The sequence below is a fragment of the Pleuronectes platessa genome, chromosome 10 (assembly GCF_947347685.1).
Source record: "Pleuronectes platessa chromosome 10, fPlePla1.1, whole genome shotgun sequence".
Lineage (NCBI taxonomy): Eukaryota > Metazoa > Chordata > Actinopteri > Pleuronectiformes > Pleuronectidae > Pleuronectes > Pleuronectes platessa.
Genome location: NC_070635.1, coordinates 4,634,322 through 4,652,411, shown reverse-complemented (window position 1 = coordinate 4,652,411; position 18,090 = coordinate 4,634,322). Strand labels below are relative to the sequence as shown.

Here is an 18,090-nt window from a genome sequence, read left to right as displayed (position 1 = left end):
ATTTGAACAGTTTGAAGGCAAAGATGTTAAATAAAGATGGATGACACGTCTCCACTTCCTACCATTGTACAAAAATTAAGCAATAAAATATTCTAGCTACGGGTGCAGTTGTCATTTGGAGCCAGAGTCTGTTTATTGGTGGTTGTGTGCAGCCAGGTCCCATATTCTCCTTCTCTAACCCTAACCCCATTTGTATAGCATCAAATAAGTATCTCTATAACAACACTTTTTCAGATCTCTCTTCTTCTTCTTCCTTTTGGCGCAAATAATTCAAGGTGACCAGTCAAGTGGTGCACACAGCACCTGCAGGTCACCTTGAATTGCATGTACTGTTTGTTTAGTGGCTCTATGTAAGATAAGCAAGGTGATTGATGTTAGAACTCTTTTTCTTAAGGATGATACTGTTCCCAGTTATTCAAGTTCCTTTAAGCAAAAGGCTATTCTGTGTTTGAATAAATCTTTATTGAGAAAAACAAAATTTAAAACAAAGATACAGAAAAAACAAAACAATCAGGATACAAGCAATGACAACTGACCAGGTTAAGTAATTTCTGACTTTGCTGCTGTTTGGTTCCAAAAACGTTAAAAGCAAGTTAACAATGTATAAGTCTATCAGTCTTTGACTATTGCAAACAGCAAAAATGCGTTTTTAAAGGCGCGATTCAGGCACACAACACATCTCACAAAGTTCAGTATTTAGACGCAAACTCTTTGGCTGTAACAATGAAAAGAAAATACAAGATGCTAAAATTAGATACAGATCTTGAAATGTGGGATTATACATGCATCAGATACGAATACTTGTACCATGTTTATTATTTAGATAAACCATTATATGCATTGAAATAGATTATAGAGTAGTATTATTGAGCAGTAGAGTTGATATTTTCCACAATAAAACACTTTCCGCATCATCATGGCTCATCAGCTCTAGCACAAGCACACTGTTAGCACATGAACAGAAATGAGTCACGTGTCTTTTAAAGAATTAAACATGCCATGATGTTACCAGTTTTCTGCACATGTGATAAAGATATCATCTTATAGGTAACACAGTGGTGTTTCACCTATGAGACCTACACTCAGGGGACAGCAGGGACTCGTAAAAGACTGATGCTGGTGTCCAGCTACATTCGTTCACATTTATCGATCGTCTTTTGAATGCAGCACCGTGCAGTTTGTCCTGACTGCATCACCGAAGCCAGGACTGTCAGTATGCTCGTATCGCTGCATGGCCTCGAGCTCCAGCACAAGGTTTTTGGGAATTCACCCGTCACCCACCCACCCTGGGGTCTCCTGGAGGATGGAGGTGGGATTAGATGTTCCTGCAGCAGGGTTTACTCTCCTCCGTGGTATCTGCTCTGGAGCTGTTCAGGGACACGGCGCCGATGGAGCCTCGAACCACTTCCTTACTGCTCACCTTCTTATGAATCTCTGATGCAAGAAATACAAAAATATTATTCCATTTAGTGACAATATGTCTGCTGAGGACGCAGTTTTAATATTTACAACAAAAAATCCAGCAGATGTATCTCCACAAAGCAGCCAATCAAAAAGCTTCCTAAGAAAACCCCCAGTTCCTAAGGTCATATTATTTGTTTTGGCCTTTTTGGATTAACAAAGGAAATATTGGGGGAGAGAGGACGTGAACAGTCTGGCCAACTGGGAATCGAACCTGTGTACTGCAGCTTAAAGTCATATATATCCATCTGAGACACGTCTTAACCAATCAGCCTTCAGGTCGACCAGGTCATGTTATTCTGACCCTTTCCTGATGTGGACTTTCTCTAAACCTTAATGTGCTGAGGAGATGATGCTCTATGGCTCTGATTCAAATTATTCAAACATACAATACGTTTATAGAGGAGAGACGGGAAGGGATAGTTATTAAAAACATCAACTTTAAGGGAGCCCATATGTGGGTAATCACAAAGTAGTAAAAAGGCTAGGTACATAAAAATAAATTACCTTCTAGGACGTTGGTGAATGCTTCTTCCACATTAATTGAAGTCAAGGCTGACGTCTCCAGAAACAAAATGCCTTTCTTTTCTGGATGAAACAAAATAAGCAACGTTAGTTATTATATATTTAAATCCCATTTGAAATTGGGTCCAATAAAAAAACATCACATAATCTTTGATCACAAATTAGAATGAATAAATACAAATTTATGTCAACAATGAAAAATCTGTTGGCGAGCAGACAAATGTTCATTCTGTCAGATCATTAATTTATTTCATCACAGTGACTTTCAACACACAGGCCGTCAACACTTATACCTGCGAAGTCTTTGGCCTCCTCGGTGGGCACCGACCTCTCGGACTCCAGGTCGGTCTTGTTGCCCACCAGCATGACCACGATGTGGGGGTCAGCGTGGTCGTACAGCTCCCTCAGCCAGCGCTCCACGCTCTCATAGGTGAGGTGTTTGCTGATGTCATAGACCAGCAGGGCGCCAACAGCACCTCGGTAGTACCTGTTTGGAGGAGATATACTTTTACTGTATGGTTGCTGCTGGTTGTTATTCAGGTGACGTACCTGCTCACCATAGTTACACAGCACAAGAGCAGTCAATTCCCAGTAGGCAAAACATTATATGCATGATGTTGCTTTAAGTCCAATTTCTACTCTTCTCCTGGCTCCGGTTTTGTTCCCCTATATCAACACCTGAAATGTCAATGTTCACATGACACTAGACTTTGTATGTCGGCCTTTAGCTGGGCAGGAAGTGAAAAGTGGATTTTTAGCTGCCATGACCCAAAACAACACATTGAGGGCAGCGAGAGTAAAAGCTGCACTAACAGATATCACATGTCATACGAAAAACTAAATAAGAAAAGACAATATTGATTATAGCAGCTTTAGGCCACCGCCACATCTTCACTGAATAAACAGTTCTTCCTGCTGTCTTATAAAGACTGGCGATCGCTCTGAGGTCATGAACCGATCCATACACCCGTCACTATTACATTACTGCCCCACTCTACCAGCAGCATAATTAATTCCACTTTAATGGGTTTTAGCTGCTTGTTACAGCACAAATTGGAAATTCCATGGGAATGGGAATTTGCATAGTGGAATAAGTCGGTAAGTAATTACTCCAGAAGCTAAGCAGTCAGAAATAAGCTAATCCAGCCGTGTAGCATGTCCTCGGAAATTTTTTCGTGTCTTAAATATAAAAAAGACACGCCTCTTTTGTTTTAAAACCAGTTTCCACACCGTCAGTCCTCCCAGTTTAATTAAAAATAAAAAAAATGAATCAGGGGTACCCTTACAGAGACAAAGAGACACACAGAGCGCTGAGCGTTCAGATAAACGTCTCAGATTTTAGAAACCATGTGTGTCAGTTATAAATTGTCAGTTCTTCATGTAATTTAGGAGCATGTTTTCAGGCTTTATGCTAAGCTAAGCTAATTTACTAGGAGCCGCTGCTTCATATTTACTTCAGAGGTCAAAACTGAATGAAGTCTATTAAAAATCGTCCTGGTTTAAATTTCTTTACTTTTCATTTCCTGTTTTAATTTGATATTTCCTACCCTGTGCGCCTGGATGTTTCACTTCCTGTCTTTGTCTATTTCCCCGCCCCATTTGTGTTTCACCTGTGTCCAATTATCCCGACATGTTTACCTCCCTTGTGTGTTTAGTCTCTGTGCTCCCAGTCCCCTCACTGTGTTTCCTCAGTCGCACCTCCAGCTGCTATTCAGTGCTCTGTGTCTATTTGTGCTTCGGCTCAGCTCCTTTGTGTATCTTTTACGTTTGCCTACAGGTGAATCTGTAAGTCTGTCTCCCTGTCGTTGTGATGTGCTGGCATTTTGTGTCCTCTCAGTTCATTTAAAACGAGTCTAACGACTCTGCTGCTCGTCACAGCCTTTTATCAAATCAAATAATTACGGATTTCTTACACTGCCCTGTAATTTTGACTATTTTGAATTTCCTATTGTATAGCTAATTTTCTATGTTACTCTTTCATTTCTTTTTAAACCCATTTTTGATTTGTCTGATGTTGCTTTGACAATTTGCGTGGATGCTTTCTTTTATTATTTTAAAGCAATTTGAATTACCTAGTTGATCAAATGTGCTCTACACATTATTGTTTCATAGCTAATACAAAAAACTGGGGCTATCACTGTTGTGTGTTTCAAAATGGAAATTTACACCAATAATGTTGTGATCATGAAATGAAATCACGAAAAAAATATAGGAAACTAAACCCAGAGATACAGACTTTGTTATAGACAATTATTTCTATACAATGTGAGTGTGTGATGGTGGCTACACGGGTATATATGAATATGTTTAAAAACTGTGATGGGGTCTTAGCACTCACGCAGACGTGATGGCCCGGTATCGCTCCAGTCCCGCCGTGTCCCAGATCTGGGCCTTGATGGTGAAGGTGCTGAACTGCACCGTCCGTGTGCTGAACTCCACCCCGATCGTTGTGCGAGTGTCATTGGTGAACTCGTTTTTGGTGAAGCGGGACAACAGGTTGCTCTTTCCTACACCAGATTCACCAATCAGCACCACTGGAGAAGACAGACACACACACAGGCATGTTAATCACAGCTCTAGGTTTGGGTTTCAGGGTTTGGTTGTTGCAAAACTTAATGCAGTGTGTCTGAGACAAAACAAATATGGACCAATCCTGACCACATCATCACTTAAGGCCCATATAAACTAGGGCTTTTATTCTAGGTGTGTCTCTTTAAGGTTGGTCCATGAATCAACACTTGTGGCTGCATGAGACTGGGGTTCCTTACACCATTGTGGTTGTTGTCCTGTTTTACAAACAGACACACGCCCTGGTGGCAAATAAGCTGCCCTAATTATTGCAACTCAGTTGTGCAGACAGGACATGTTGCACAAAACTCTGGAGAACCATGTTGGATGTAACAGAAAACTCAGAATTTCATTCAGACAGATAATTATAAAAATAAATGTCCTATGATTTCTTGCTCCTGAGTGGAAGATGTAGTTTTAAACACTCCAGGCAAATAATAACGAACAACTGATAAACAGCAAAACAATTTACTAACCTGACATAGAGGCATTATGTGTCATGTCTCTTCACTGTGCTTACACAATGCATAAGTAATGTATAGCTATATTGAGCTTTTAATAATATTGCTATTTGATAAAAAATTATTGATGTTTTTTTTCTCCCATTCTTATTTTTGTGTTTTCCCTGAACTGCAGATAAGATACTATTTCTCCTGGAAACTTTTTTTGAAGTAACTTCCTCTTAATTGAACCTTTGGTTTCAGGAGATAAAACAGTGCCTGGGAACATCAGGTGATTCCTCATGAGGAGGAAACAGGTTGAGCTGCTACCTCCTCAAACCTTGATCACAGAAACCTACCTCCTGAGTAAACGGGAAAGGAAGGTACCCGGACAAACCCTTTTATCTTATTGACTAATGTTTGGGTTTCACTCGTGACTGACTCAGGGAGGAGAAAGAGGGCTTGGTTTAATTGGCACATATAGGAAAGTAAGATCAGGCTGTGAGGAACAGAGTGCTGATTAGATCTGAGACACAGTGACAGTTTATTGCTGAGGCGTGTGAGCTCGAAAACACTGAGGTTATAATCCAAGCAACAATTAGTTTAATTTATCATCGAGACTGAAACAAGGCTACATTGTGTTAGGATAGAAAAGGATGGGTTAGGCTAGGATAGGTTAGAATAGACTAGGAAAGGATAGGATAGGATGGGTTAGGCTAGGATAGACTTTGATAGGCTAGGCTAGATTAGATCAGGCTAGCTCAGCATTGACAACATTAAAATAGTTTTACATGTGGACAAAAATGAATTGGTAATAATGTTTCCAATAATACTGTATGTATATAAATTATACAACAATATCTATAAGGACTTCTTCTAATTTGGACTTTTAAACACATTTGGTGTCTGATACTTGAAAGAGATTTTTAGTGCAGGACTATAACTTGTATTTTAGTATTTGTTCACTGTGGTATTTATACTATTTAAAGTGAAGGACCTGGACATTTCTTCAACCACTGGTGGACATAATCTTCAGATATAAGCCGACTGTTGATTTTTGTCTTTTCTCAGAAACGTTTAAGGACTACTTGTTCTTGTTAGGTATCAGGTTTAGTTGAAAGAAAAGAAGAAAACAGTCTAAAGGTTAATTTAGGGATCGGACTGCCACTTTAAAATGTATCACATGATCTTCTTCAGCAGAGGGAACATTTCTCAATCACTGCATCCAAGGCCGGGGACGAACTTCAACTTGAGTTTAGGAATCCCTTCCTCGCTTCTCTTAGAACCAGTGCAAAAAAAATGTTGGCTCTTTCTTTTTCCCCCGAACATCTGTTGATTCCCATAAAGCTGCACTCTTAAAACACAAATGACTTATCCCCAGTTCTTGAATTACAGAATGTTTTACCAGACGTCTGAGGTCACAGCAGAGAATGTTTTACAAGTTCTTCTACTTCGTCTGTTTTAGGTAACTGATCACTTCATTGCAGTATTTTTTTTGTGTCGGGTAAGAATGTCTGTTCTCCTCCTCCTCTCTTCAACGACTGAGTAACTTCTTATGCAAACAATAACCCTGGTTTCTATGGGGATGTAGGACAATAGGCCATCCCACTTTACGGTGGACTGGTTTTCTGAAGAAGCCGGGACGAACTTGATGCGTTGCGGCGAGGATTCAATTTTCCTTTAGTTTGTTTTCATGACCTTCAGGAGGAAATCCAGCAGCAGCACTTAAGTTAGCAGAGTCCTTCCTCAGTGAGTCCAGGTACTTTACACCGAGGGACGAGTTTGCTGGTTCACATTCCAAGCAAACATCGTACAATCAGATTTTACTGATTAGTTTCTCTGAGCAATCAGTGATTCTCTGGATGGAATGAAATCCTGCACATACTTTTGAGATAACAAACGCTGCAAGGAGCACTGCATCAGTGAGCGAGTTTATTCAATGATTGCAGTCGGTTTAGAGAATTCACTCTTCACAGGCCGGAGGAGAGATCCCTCCTCTGTCGCTCCTCCTCCTCCTGAGGTTTCTCCCACAAGTTAACTCCTCGCAAAAACCCCCAACATGTCGCTTTTGAGTTTTTGTACGAATCAAACAAGGAACAGAAGGGCCCTCAGTCACACGTACATCTGCCAAGGCAAAACAATCCAACACAATGTAGTCCTTGTAGTAGAGATGAATAAAAGAAAGTGGTGTGATAACCTGAACTCGAACAGCACACACCTCTGCCAGGACCCAACTGTCCCTTTAAATTCAATAAAGCTGCCCCAACCTGTGGACGCTGATAAATAACGGTTCCTTGAATATGATTGAGATTATCCATTAAGATCCATGAATCATTCAGTGGGAAACTGGTACAACTATTGAGAGTTCTTCTCAAGACCCGACCCCATCCCCAACCGGTTGACTGAGGTCATTCAGTCAATCTTTAGACAGAACCTGGTTTCTGTCTGGTTATCCCTGAATCCAGGATTTATGCTAAGCTAACCTAGCGAAAGTTACATTACATGCACCTCACACTGGAGACCAACTGATATGGATTTTTGGGGCTGATGTTATAAATAAATATATAGCCTGACCTGCATGTACAACACCTGTCAGAAAACAATGTGTAATTGTATATGTACATAATGTATAATGTATTTTACAAAGTTGAATTGTGTGAAGTTTTAAAATGCTATATAGATTGTAAAATATCTGCCATTGAATGTAGAGCTGGAGAGGACATATGAGGACATATGAGGACAGAGAGGGGGAGGGGGGGGGTGGTCTGTCTCTGGAATTGAATCAGGGACGTTATTGACATGTGGCTTGTTTCTCCAAAACCCTGTGAGGCAAATTTGTGTGAATACAACAAACTTGACCGTTGGACTCCAGCATCACTTACTTTATGTTAATTTGACTTCCCTGTTTACAGGCACTGTCCAGTGCCTTTTATCAATATTCCTACCCAACACATCTGTTCAGAGCCACCTGGCACCTTCAGCTGCTGCATATCAGAATGTACTACTGTGCTACACTAAATGACTGATTAACACGTTAATAATAAACAAGGAAGTATAATTTCAAGGGCAAATCAGCATTACAGACAGAGAGTTAAAAAGCTGCAGGGATGTCCCTGAGGTTCAGATCAACACATGCACTCACCCTTAAAGACAAAGTTGTAGGTCTCATCTGACCCCATGTTCTGTCCATTCACTTCAGCCGCGCCGCTCTTCACTGCTGTCTCCAGATGTAAGATGACACTGACTCACACCAAAGCCAACCTGCCTCTCAGATCAACAGAGGAACTGCTGCGACACATGAATGCCAGTCTCCAGCTCTCTGCCCTTCACCACCCTTTCCTATCTGAGTTCACAGAACACTGGCTTGTTTGGACAGGACATGTGTATCCAGGTTGTTTCTCAGGAAGGCAGCCAGGCGGGGTTTGTCTCAGGGAGTGGTGGAGATGGAGGTGTGTCCTAGTAATGGAGCCGGTGGAGGGCAGGTTGGACAGGTAACACAACTCCCAGGTAGGGTTGGGCCTGAGAGGTACTCTCAGGTGCCTCCTGGTGGTCGATTCAAACGATTGCATGCAGGAAGTAAAAGGAAAAGTCTTCCTGCTGAATCACTGAGGGGAAGATTAAACCCTGAAATACAGTTTGTGGTATCTGCCCCAAAAAATGATCTGCAATAACATAATCAATGCAAAGCATTTTAACTGCGATATAAGATTTATCTAAACTTTCCTTATTGTGTTTATACTTTGACATTTAAGCACATAAAACCAAAAAATGTATTATGTATCAGAGAATACCTTCACAACTTATCCTAGCAATCCAGCTGTTTTTAAACTTAACTCTCCTTCTTTGTGCTTACATGCAAAAACCCACAACCAGTCAGTTCAGAGCATAAACACCAAAAACAAGACTGTACAAATATTAATACAATATTTTTTTTATTTGACAGGTTTAAGATTTGCTGCATTTAAATCAGACCGACGTATACAACGAACTTTCCATACAGCTCAAAATGTGTGTGTGAGGCCACTTTTCTGCATAACAGTGAATAAGCCTATTAACCGTGAAAGCAGCTGATAGCGGAATCATTTCAGCAGTTACACACAAACGTCCTACTGACAAACAGAGGAATTTTAGAACCGACAAAACTAAGTGAAGACAAACAGTTAAAAACCTCACACAAGCTGTTAGTTGCATCAAAACCATGATTATAAATAAACTGAATTTCCCTCTCAACACACGTCTCACACAAACACACTCACACACGCACGTTCACTCACTCACTTATGTATATATGCACTAAGCACTTTGTGTTACAGAAGTCCATGAATGTCACATCACATGATGCTTTCTTTTCCAGGCAGAAGGAAGTAATGCACATTTCTTCACTATGATGCAGCCACTTGAGTCAGTGGTTCCTCCAGGTACTGCACCAGTGCTTCCGCCTATAAACGTGATAAAAAAAAAAAAAAAAAAATTCCATTACAGCTTCTCAAATGTGACTGACAAATACCCTGAGCTATTTACGCTGTTTTTATGCGTTTTGGGATTTTGCCTTCATATACTTCATTAAAAAATGTTTACCAGCCAATGTTTGGTATTATTGTTTGTTGGCACAACATTGCCTGTATGACCAGTGATTTCAAATGAGTTTAGAAGACAGTGAATAGAGAAAACAACATACAAGTGGCAGTGGGACAGTGGTTGTACGGTGAATTAAAGACCACTAACGTGCCAACACTCTCACCTTGGCTTTAAGCATTCCGAAGCCCACCGTCTCTTTGGCGTACATGCACAGCAGCAGGTTGGCTACATGGGTGATGGCCACTCGTCCCTCCTGAGAGAGAAAAGAAGAGAATCCTCACACAGGGCTCCACTCGTCACTCCACTGAGAACAAATCCACCGGTCATGGAGATCGGCGCGTCTTACCATACAATCCATGAGTATGAATTTGAGTTTGTCTTCATTGAAGGCTTGGTGGCCGTTCTTGTCGTACGCTGCCCAGATGTTGCTTGCGATGGCGGCTGTCACTCGTGCGTCAGTGTCCCCATACCCAGAGTAGGCCAGGAGGGAACCCTCGTTGTTCAGCAGGCTGGTGAACATGTAAAGATGGATGTTAGATCCGACCACAGACTGTGCAGTTGTTTGTTAGTACACCAAACAATAACATTAGAGCTGGAATAAGGAAAGTACCTGAACTCACTGCTCGCAATCTAATCAAAGTATGTATTATATATAAAGTGTTATCAGACTGACGGAACTATGAATCAAACAAGGAAAATTGTTTTGAATTATGATTCTTATTTGATGCAAGTCAAAAGTAGTAATGTGATGTCACAGACCCCAATGAGCTTAGAGTTTCAAAAGAGTATTTTGAACAAAACCGTTTTGTTTGGCAACAAGATACAAATAAATGCATGTTGTGATATTTTAAATTGACAAAATAACCCTCATGTGTATTTAGTCAGAAGTTTGATCAATAAACGACAAAACTTCAGTGTCCAGGTTTTCAAATGTGACGATTTCTTTACCATTAACATTAGACTGGACATATTTTGGGTTTGAGGCTGTTTTGTTCCGATTTAATGTGGAATTTTAAGACGTCAAATTAACCCCTAAGAAATGATGATGTCGACTTTTCAATTCAATATTTGCTATCGATTGACAGAGAAGAACTTTATTTCACCCACGCCAGGAAATTCACCTGTCATAGCAGGAGATGGTCGAAATGAAGTAGACCAGAGAGCGAGTGAAATTATGAAATAGAATAAAAATAGGGGGGAGTAAAATCATTTAAAAATAAGATATGTCGATAATATACAACGTTCACGACAGATCAATGCATCACCAATAAGAGCTAGTCAGTTAGATCCATGATCTACAGAGGAAATACTTTATTCACCTGAGATACAACGTTCAGTGATTTTCTCAATTGAAGAAATCAATTTTATATTTTTATGGTTAATTAACGAGATACCTCAGAATCCTTGTACTTTCCATTGTAAACAATCCCAACGTCACGAGGTGCCTTTTGAACTAATGCCATGAGAGGATCTGGTTAACCCAGAGGAACAGTAGTTTCACTCACATGAATACAACACGCTGCTGTACTAACTACTACACGCACATGAGATGACATGTTCCTATAACTGCATCGCTGTAATTTAATATAGAATCAGCCGGGGTCATTGTTATGAACATGAGTCGGATCGATGGTGGAGACATTAGCCGGGATGTGGCTGCTCTTCTCCGGGGAGAAGATGCGGCGTCTTCACCGGTGATGTTAAAACAAACTGTATTTTTGCGAGTATCAGGAAAAACCAAACGCCACAACAACAACATGGTTCATTGTCAAAAAGACCAAAGTAAAACTCCTCTGTCAATTAGCATCTAGTTAGCATGCCGCTAGCTAGCGTAGCATGCTAGCTAGCCGTACTCACAGGGTGCTCTGGACTCCGTTAGTGTTCGCCTGACTCAGAACCTGCGTCAGCGCCTTGGGTCGTAACATAGCTTCACTCTGACGAACAGGCAGCGAAGACAAATGAGCGTGAAATGTGTTTTTAAAGAGACTAAACAACTCAATTTAAACTGTCACAAGAAACTACTCAAAACAACACGAAGGCGAGTCAGCTGATGTTTACTTCCTGTTCCGGGTGCACAGCATTGTGGGAATTGTAGGCAAGATATTTTTAAACCTTTTCCTTCTACTTTGCTAGATTGTGTTTATTAAATATTCAGTGTAACAGTTTTGACACCGAAGCATTTCTATAGTGTTACACTCCTTGTCCAATATTTCATTTCAATTAATCAAATTGTATTTCTATATTTATTTTTTTTGCCATGTCATATTATTTTGGTTAGATAACATGCAGTATTATTTTTGGACACTTGGTGGCGGTCATTACATGCACAGGGCTGCAGGATCATGACTGGCTGGCCAAAACAATAGGATGTAAGGGAGTAAAGGTCTCCATCGAAATCAATTAAAGCAAAAAGTGGGAGGAGTGAAACCAATAAGGAAAGAACTAGAGAACAAACAGTTATATCAAGGCTAAGAGGAGGACACACAGGTCTCAACAGAAGAAGCAGAAGACAACTCGCAGGATTAGAAACCCCAGTAATGATTTGGTGTGGGTGGAGATGTGGACATGCAGAGTTTGAGGCATTCTTTGTCTCAAACTTTTCTATTCTTCTTCTAATATGTGTAAATCTCCCTCGCTAGTCCCAAACTCCTCCAGGCTTTCAGCAGCAGCGTTGACGTCCCCTTCTGTCGCGGTAAGCGCCTGCAGGTCAGCTTCATGGATGACGACACCCATGGCGTTGAGCTGGTCAAGCTGCTGCTGCTGAAAATGGCCTCCAGCCTCCAGCTCCTGAAGCTGTAAGGGAAGAGGCGGTGTCAGAAGTCTGATTCTTTTTATTTAAAGACGTGGAAACTTTGAGATTGTGATTAATCAGTATGTGGTGAGAGAGAAGACACACCTTGACCTAATATTTTGACACAACCTTTTGGTTTTAACTATATTTACAGTACTCCTACGGTAAACTGTCATTTACATAAAACCTTTTACTTTCTCTTTAAACAAAAGATAAATATGAATTGAAATATTTAAATCTAAAACGTATGAACCTATATGTATGTATAATGCAAGTCACATTTACAAACATTATCGATTTGTCTTTCTCAATAAACTAACAAGTTGTTGCATCCTGATTAAACGTACCTGCTGCATCTCCTGTGACTGAATGGATCCTGGCGGTAAGGCAGCAGAGGGGGACTTCTGTGCAGGGACACTGCCCCCTGTGGCAGGAGGGACTGTGAGACCACCAGTAGGCACACTGGCGGTGAAAGAATACATTCAAATGAATAAAATATAAAGCTTTATAGCTACAGTCAAGAAGAGCAGCTTTAAATACCTTAGAGAGAGTAAATCCTCTTTAAATTAACACATAATTATGTAAAGTGATACTAAACTGAACACAACATGCTAGTATTTAGCAACAACACCTTCCCTAAACACCAATAGTTAACCCTGAAGTTTCGATGTATGGACAAAGAAGTTTAATTCCACCAACATCTTAAAAATAATCATTATAGCTTGCATTTAAATAAAAAGACGAGGAACAAGGAAATTCAGATTATTTCCTGATTGGACTCATGGATTAAGACAAATATGGAGGCTTGAAGAATATGTGGAATCGGCTGTAGCTAGTACCTGGACACGAATCCTGGCACTTGCGTCTGTAATATCTGCAGGCCCTGTTGGTTCTGTTCGAGGGCCTGACTGACTCTGGGGTTGCTCATTGTAGAAGGTGTTTCAGGATTCTGCAACTGCTCAATGACAATTAGACAAAAATCAGCTTAAAAACCTGCAGAGCCCCGACGTCTTGAATACAAATATTTTCTATTGTCTTGGATACAAAAGTAAACTTGGAGATCCCCATGCCTTTCCTGCTGAAAAGTACAATGTAAATGTTCCAGGACACGAACGTGAAAGCTCTGCTCTGACCTGTCTCATAATCTCAGAGTTGTCGAAAATGCCTGGTAACATCAGGTCTTGGTTGGACATCTCGTTCCGGAACATCTGGTTCCTCAAAGTCAGCGACAGCATCTGTGGGTTGGACATCATCTGCTGCTGCATCTCCCTTAAGTTGGGTGAACCCATGAGGAGATCTAACAAGCCGGACAGGTAGCTGAGTCGACCTGAGGAGGAAGGATACAGGTCAATAAGTTATTGGCAGGTGTGTGGGCATGTGGCATGGTGGAACCAAATTACAGCCTGTCAATAACATGTTGTATCTCATTGAGTGCAAGGTGCGATTTAAGTATGTAGTCACATGACACATCAGTACAACAATGTGTTGTGTCTCCTCAAGAGCAGATGACACTGAGCGCTTCAGTTTACGTGACTGAAAAGCTATTAGAATCTTAGATGGACAAAGATGGACATTTCCCCAATTTTAAAGACCCCACTTCCTGCTGAGAGCTACAGGTTCATCTGCCTTGCATTCTAAGTATATTAATCAGAGCGAGTTTCTTTCTTCAGGTTTTGCCGACGGGCTGACCACCTTTAAATCGAGTTACCTTCATGACTCATGTGACACAGAAACACGACCAGACTTCAGACTCACTCTTCTTAGAATGCTAAAAAAGTATCATAGGCACGTTGCAGTTCCTAAATCTGAGAGACTGTTGCTTATTTTGGTTGATGATAGAGAACTGTTTGGTCAACTTATTGTGCCAATTTTGAAATGCATGAATCAAATATGGTTTTTGAAGATATTTTTTAATTTAAAAACATTACTAACCATCAGGAATTTGTACATGCTTTTCAGAGAAAGCTGAAAACATTTCAAACCCTTAAACTCCCTGCAGTGCGAAAAGCAACAAAACAAACTTCAAGTTAAAAATTCTGACTCATTGCATTAGCAGGTTGTATCGGTGTCTGACCGGTGCTGCCTGCTACAGTTGGGCTGGGGCTGCGGCTGCTGCTGGTGCTGCTGCTGCTGGTGCTGGTGCTGCTGCTGGTGCTGCTGGGGCTGCTGCTGCTGCTGCTGCTGCTGCTGCTGCTGCTGGTGCTGCTGGTGCTACTGGTGCTGGGGCTGCTGCTGCTGCTACTGGGGCTGCTGGTGCTGCTGGTGCTGGGGCTGCTGCTGCTGCTGCTGCTGCTGCTGCTGCTGCTGCTGGTGCTCGGGCTGCTGCTGCTGCTGATGATGATGGTGTTCTGTTGAGGTGGTGAAGAAGTGGAACTGGTCGGAGATGCACCGCCATCTGTTGATCTTAAGAGACAGCAGACATCAAATAATAATCTCACCACACGTAAGCGAGACCTCTTAACACAGATCTCATGGACTATACTTACTTTGGGAAGTTCCTGATAAGAAGCTGAACAGTGTGTCCATCTTTGATGCCATACTGCTTCAGAGTATCAGTATCCTTAAGAATCCTCCCTGTGAATATCAGCACCAGTTGGTCCTGGGGGGCCTCAAATCTTTTGGATACTTCCTGTTTAAGCTAAACAGATGAGAAAGAAGATAAAAGGTAAATTACCAGCAGGGCAAAGTCAGCAGCTGCCTTGATGGTCAAAGAGGAAATGCAGGTTTTGGTGATTTGATCAGTTGCTAATTTTAGTAACGATCAGAACTACATACGTACTTAATTCTACATTAATATGCAATCTAGTGCCCCTCTTTTGAAGTTGGGTCAAAATCTAGTTCTAAAATTAATGTAGTTCATCCTGGGCCCACATGGTGGTTATTCCTGAAACAAGTTGTTCATTACATTTAGAGATGTTTCATTACTGATATAAGAAATACTGAAAATGCTTTTTCAGAAATCGATGACTGTGGGAATATAAGTGTGTAGTTTATTATTAGCCAGAGCAACCTAAAATGTCAGCAATTTTTACAATATAGTAAAACTGCAACGTGTGCCATACGCAACACTTCAGATCAGAGCTATTTAGAGGAAGCAATTGTTGTGTATTCTTAGATTTATTTGTTTGTGTTCTTTTTGCAGTTATGAAACTAGATAATCAAAAAATTCTATGGCTTCCTTCTCTGTATGCATTTGTTTTTCAATGTGTTTATCACTGCCTTACAGGGTTAGTAGCATACATTTATAAAAATATTTTGTATAGGTTGTACTTTTAAATGTACTGGTGTCGGATCAGTACTTGTTATTGACATGAATGCACCTTTTCCACAGAAGACTCCTCCCAAATCGCGAGTTTCTTGTTCCCCCCCTGAGTTATGATGTTAATCTCCATGGGGGTGGCACCCGGAGATTCATCTTCATTCGCATTGACATCCTTCATGTGTTCGCTGCTGCTTTTCTCTGCCATCTCTCCAGTAAGGTCAAGCTCAAATCGTGGCAGCGGCAGCTCGTAGAGTTTCCTCCGGTGGCAACAGAAACTGCCACTTATATGTAAAGGCAGCTGCCTTTGATGCCAAACTGATTAACGGAAGCTGCCTTTGATCTCACACTGTTTGGAGCAAGCTGCCTTTGATGTCACACTGTTTGGAAGCAGCTATCACAGTGGCCACAGAGTCACATGTGAGGGATCCCTCTTCCAGGACTGATAGAAGTGCAATAGATGCGACGTGTAATAGAGAACATCAGAAACATCTTTGGAAGGTAAATGAATGGATGAATTATTGTCAGTAAAGGCCGGCGCATGCTTCTGCATTTTCACTGGCCCGCAAGCGCAAGAGCTCTTCCGGGCCCCTTACGTGCTTATGTACCCCTTCTTACGTGCTTACGTGCGTCACCCAATTTTTCTAACTATACGGCAAAGTTCCGCGAGCCTCACGCAGCCCGCAAGGCTGTGATTGGTCTGCTAACTACATCCTTTCCGGAGTCGCATTTCCGGTTTCATGCCACATAATACCGGCAGAAACAACGGAAGATTTAGAAGAACGAATACGGACCAAATAGAAGAGCGTTTAGCAGAAGAGATCCGAAAGTATGACCACTTGTATTACCCGTCACTGCCAGGCTCTGGGCATCTCGTTTGAGACACCATTTTTGCAAACGCACACAGCGACTCCACATTAACTTTGGTGATCACCGACATATGAAGCCGGGAGTCGCTGCTGCAGGCGCGAATTATGTTCTTACAGTATTTATGTTTAGCTTTAGCCAGCAGCTTCAGTTTGGATTTCAATGTCGCCTGCTCTGGGGGGAGGGAAACCGCAGACTGGCGTGCTAGCCTCGAGAGGAGCACGGTGAGCAAGCGGTAAGTCTGCATGTGGATAAACATCGGTGTTCGCTGACTCCGTTTATTTCACAGCTTTTCTGTGGAGATGAGTCGGACTCCGGATGCGAGAGCGAGGGACAAAAAGATCAGACAGATCCAGGAGAAAATCACCAACGTGGAGAAACATTTCGGTGAGATGTGCCAGCTGTTTGCCGGTTACGTGTCTAAAACAGCCAGGCTACGGGACAAGGCCGACCTTCTGGTTCAGGAAATCTGCCTGTACGCAGACACTGAAACGCCAAATCTAAAGAGGGGTATAAAGCAGTACGCTGACCACCTGGCCACGATTCAAGACTACCGCCACGCTGAGGTGGAAAGACTTGAAGCCAAAGTCGTAGAGCCATTGAAGAGTTATGGAGCTGTTGTGAAACTTAAAAAGGAGGATCTGAAGACGACTCAAAGTGCCAGAGAGAGCGAAGTCAAACAGATGGCTCAGCTCGAGAGGACCAGAAACAAGAACCCCTCAGACCGACAGATGATTTGTCATGCGGAAAGTGATCTCCAGAAAGCCACCATATACGCCACGCGAAAAACCAGGCAGCTGGAGGAGACCATGAATGAGTTTGAGAAGCAGAAGATCCAGGACATTAAGAAAGTATTTAGTGAGTTTATGACAGCGGAGATGTCATTCCATTCCAAGGCCTTGGAGGTCTACACCTTGGCCTACCAGAGCATTCAGAATGTGGATGAGGAGGAGGACCTGGAGGTGTTCAGGAGCTCACTGCACCCCCCTGACCACAAGTCACGCTTAGACATAGTGCGAGCAAATTCCAAAACGTCCCACAATCGGCATGTTTCCTTCCAGAGCAAATCAGGAACCAAACAGCAACAAAGAGCTTCCATTCGGCAGACAAGAGGTGAGGAAGAGGACGAGGACGAGGATGAGGATGAGGACGAAGACGAGGACGGGGATGAGGATGAGGACGAAGACAAAAATGAAGGTGAGGACAAAGACGTCTCAGACACTGATGGTTAAATGCTTATTTAAAACAGTCTTTTATTTATTTATTTTTGCATTTTTCTGTATTAAAAAAGGGATTTTAATAAATGTACCATCAGTAAAAGCTGTGTCATTGCCAAAATCCCCTGTCACGGTTGGTCTGAGCAGTATTCTAGTGGTGTTTTTATTGTAGCTGTGTGATGCTCTGTAAGGGACCAAGTTGTTCTCCCTATATTTTACATCTCACACATTAACAAACCGTGCATTGTATAGTAACGTGTCTTTATAAATACTTTTTTTTTATTTATTAAAAATAGAAAAGGAAGGTGATGAGAAAGCAGTGTTCTTCTTGTTGTCTTAATGTAGTGGCACAGTGTAGTAGTAAGATGTCAGGTCCATTCTCCT

At 41.6% G+C, this 18,090-nt stretch overlaps 3 protein-coding genes across 3 annotated transcripts; 1 reads left to right on the top strand and 2 right to left on the bottom strand.

The window, feature by feature from the left end:
* Positions 1 to 440: 440 nt before the first annotated feature.
* Positions 441 to 8,423, bottom strand: rab25b (RAB25, member RAS oncogene family b). The gene is made up of 5 exons (XM_053433108.1): positions 8,137 to 8,423; positions 4,325 to 4,520; positions 2,280 to 2,473; positions 1,969 to 2,049; positions 441 to 1,434 (listed from the first exon to the last, which is right to left on the bottom strand). The coding sequence occupies exons 1-5, from the start codon at positions 8,171 to 8,173 to the stop codon at positions 1,316 to 1,318; spliced, it is 627 nt and encodes a 208-aa protein (XP_053289083.1). The 5' UTR covers positions 8,174 to 8,423; the 3' UTR covers positions 441 to 1,315.
* A 486-nt stretch (positions 8,424 to 8,909) lies between these two features.
* On the bottom strand, positions 8,910 to 11,656 carry lamtor2 (late endosomal/lysosomal adaptor, MAPK and MTOR activator 2). Its single transcript, XM_053433109.1, has 4 exons — positions 11,430 to 11,656; positions 9,919 to 10,081; positions 9,736 to 9,825; positions 8,910 to 9,433 (listed from the first exon to the last, which is right to left on the bottom strand). The coding sequence occupies exons 1-4, from the start codon at positions 11,495 to 11,497 to the stop codon at positions 9,377 to 9,379; spliced, it is 378 nt and encodes a 125-aa protein (XP_053289084.1). The 5' UTR covers positions 11,498 to 11,656; the 3' UTR covers positions 8,910 to 9,376.
* A 5,135-nt stretch (positions 11,657 to 16,791) lies between these two features.
* On the top strand, positions 16,792 to 17,721 carry LOC128449199 (CBY1-interacting BAR domain-containing protein 1-like). The gene has a single exon (XM_053432257.1). The coding sequence runs from the start codon at positions 16,792 to 16,794 to the stop codon at positions 17,719 to 17,721; it is 930 nt and encodes a 309-aa protein (XP_053288232.1).
* The last annotated feature ends 369 nt before the right edge of the window (positions 17,722 to 18,090 follow it).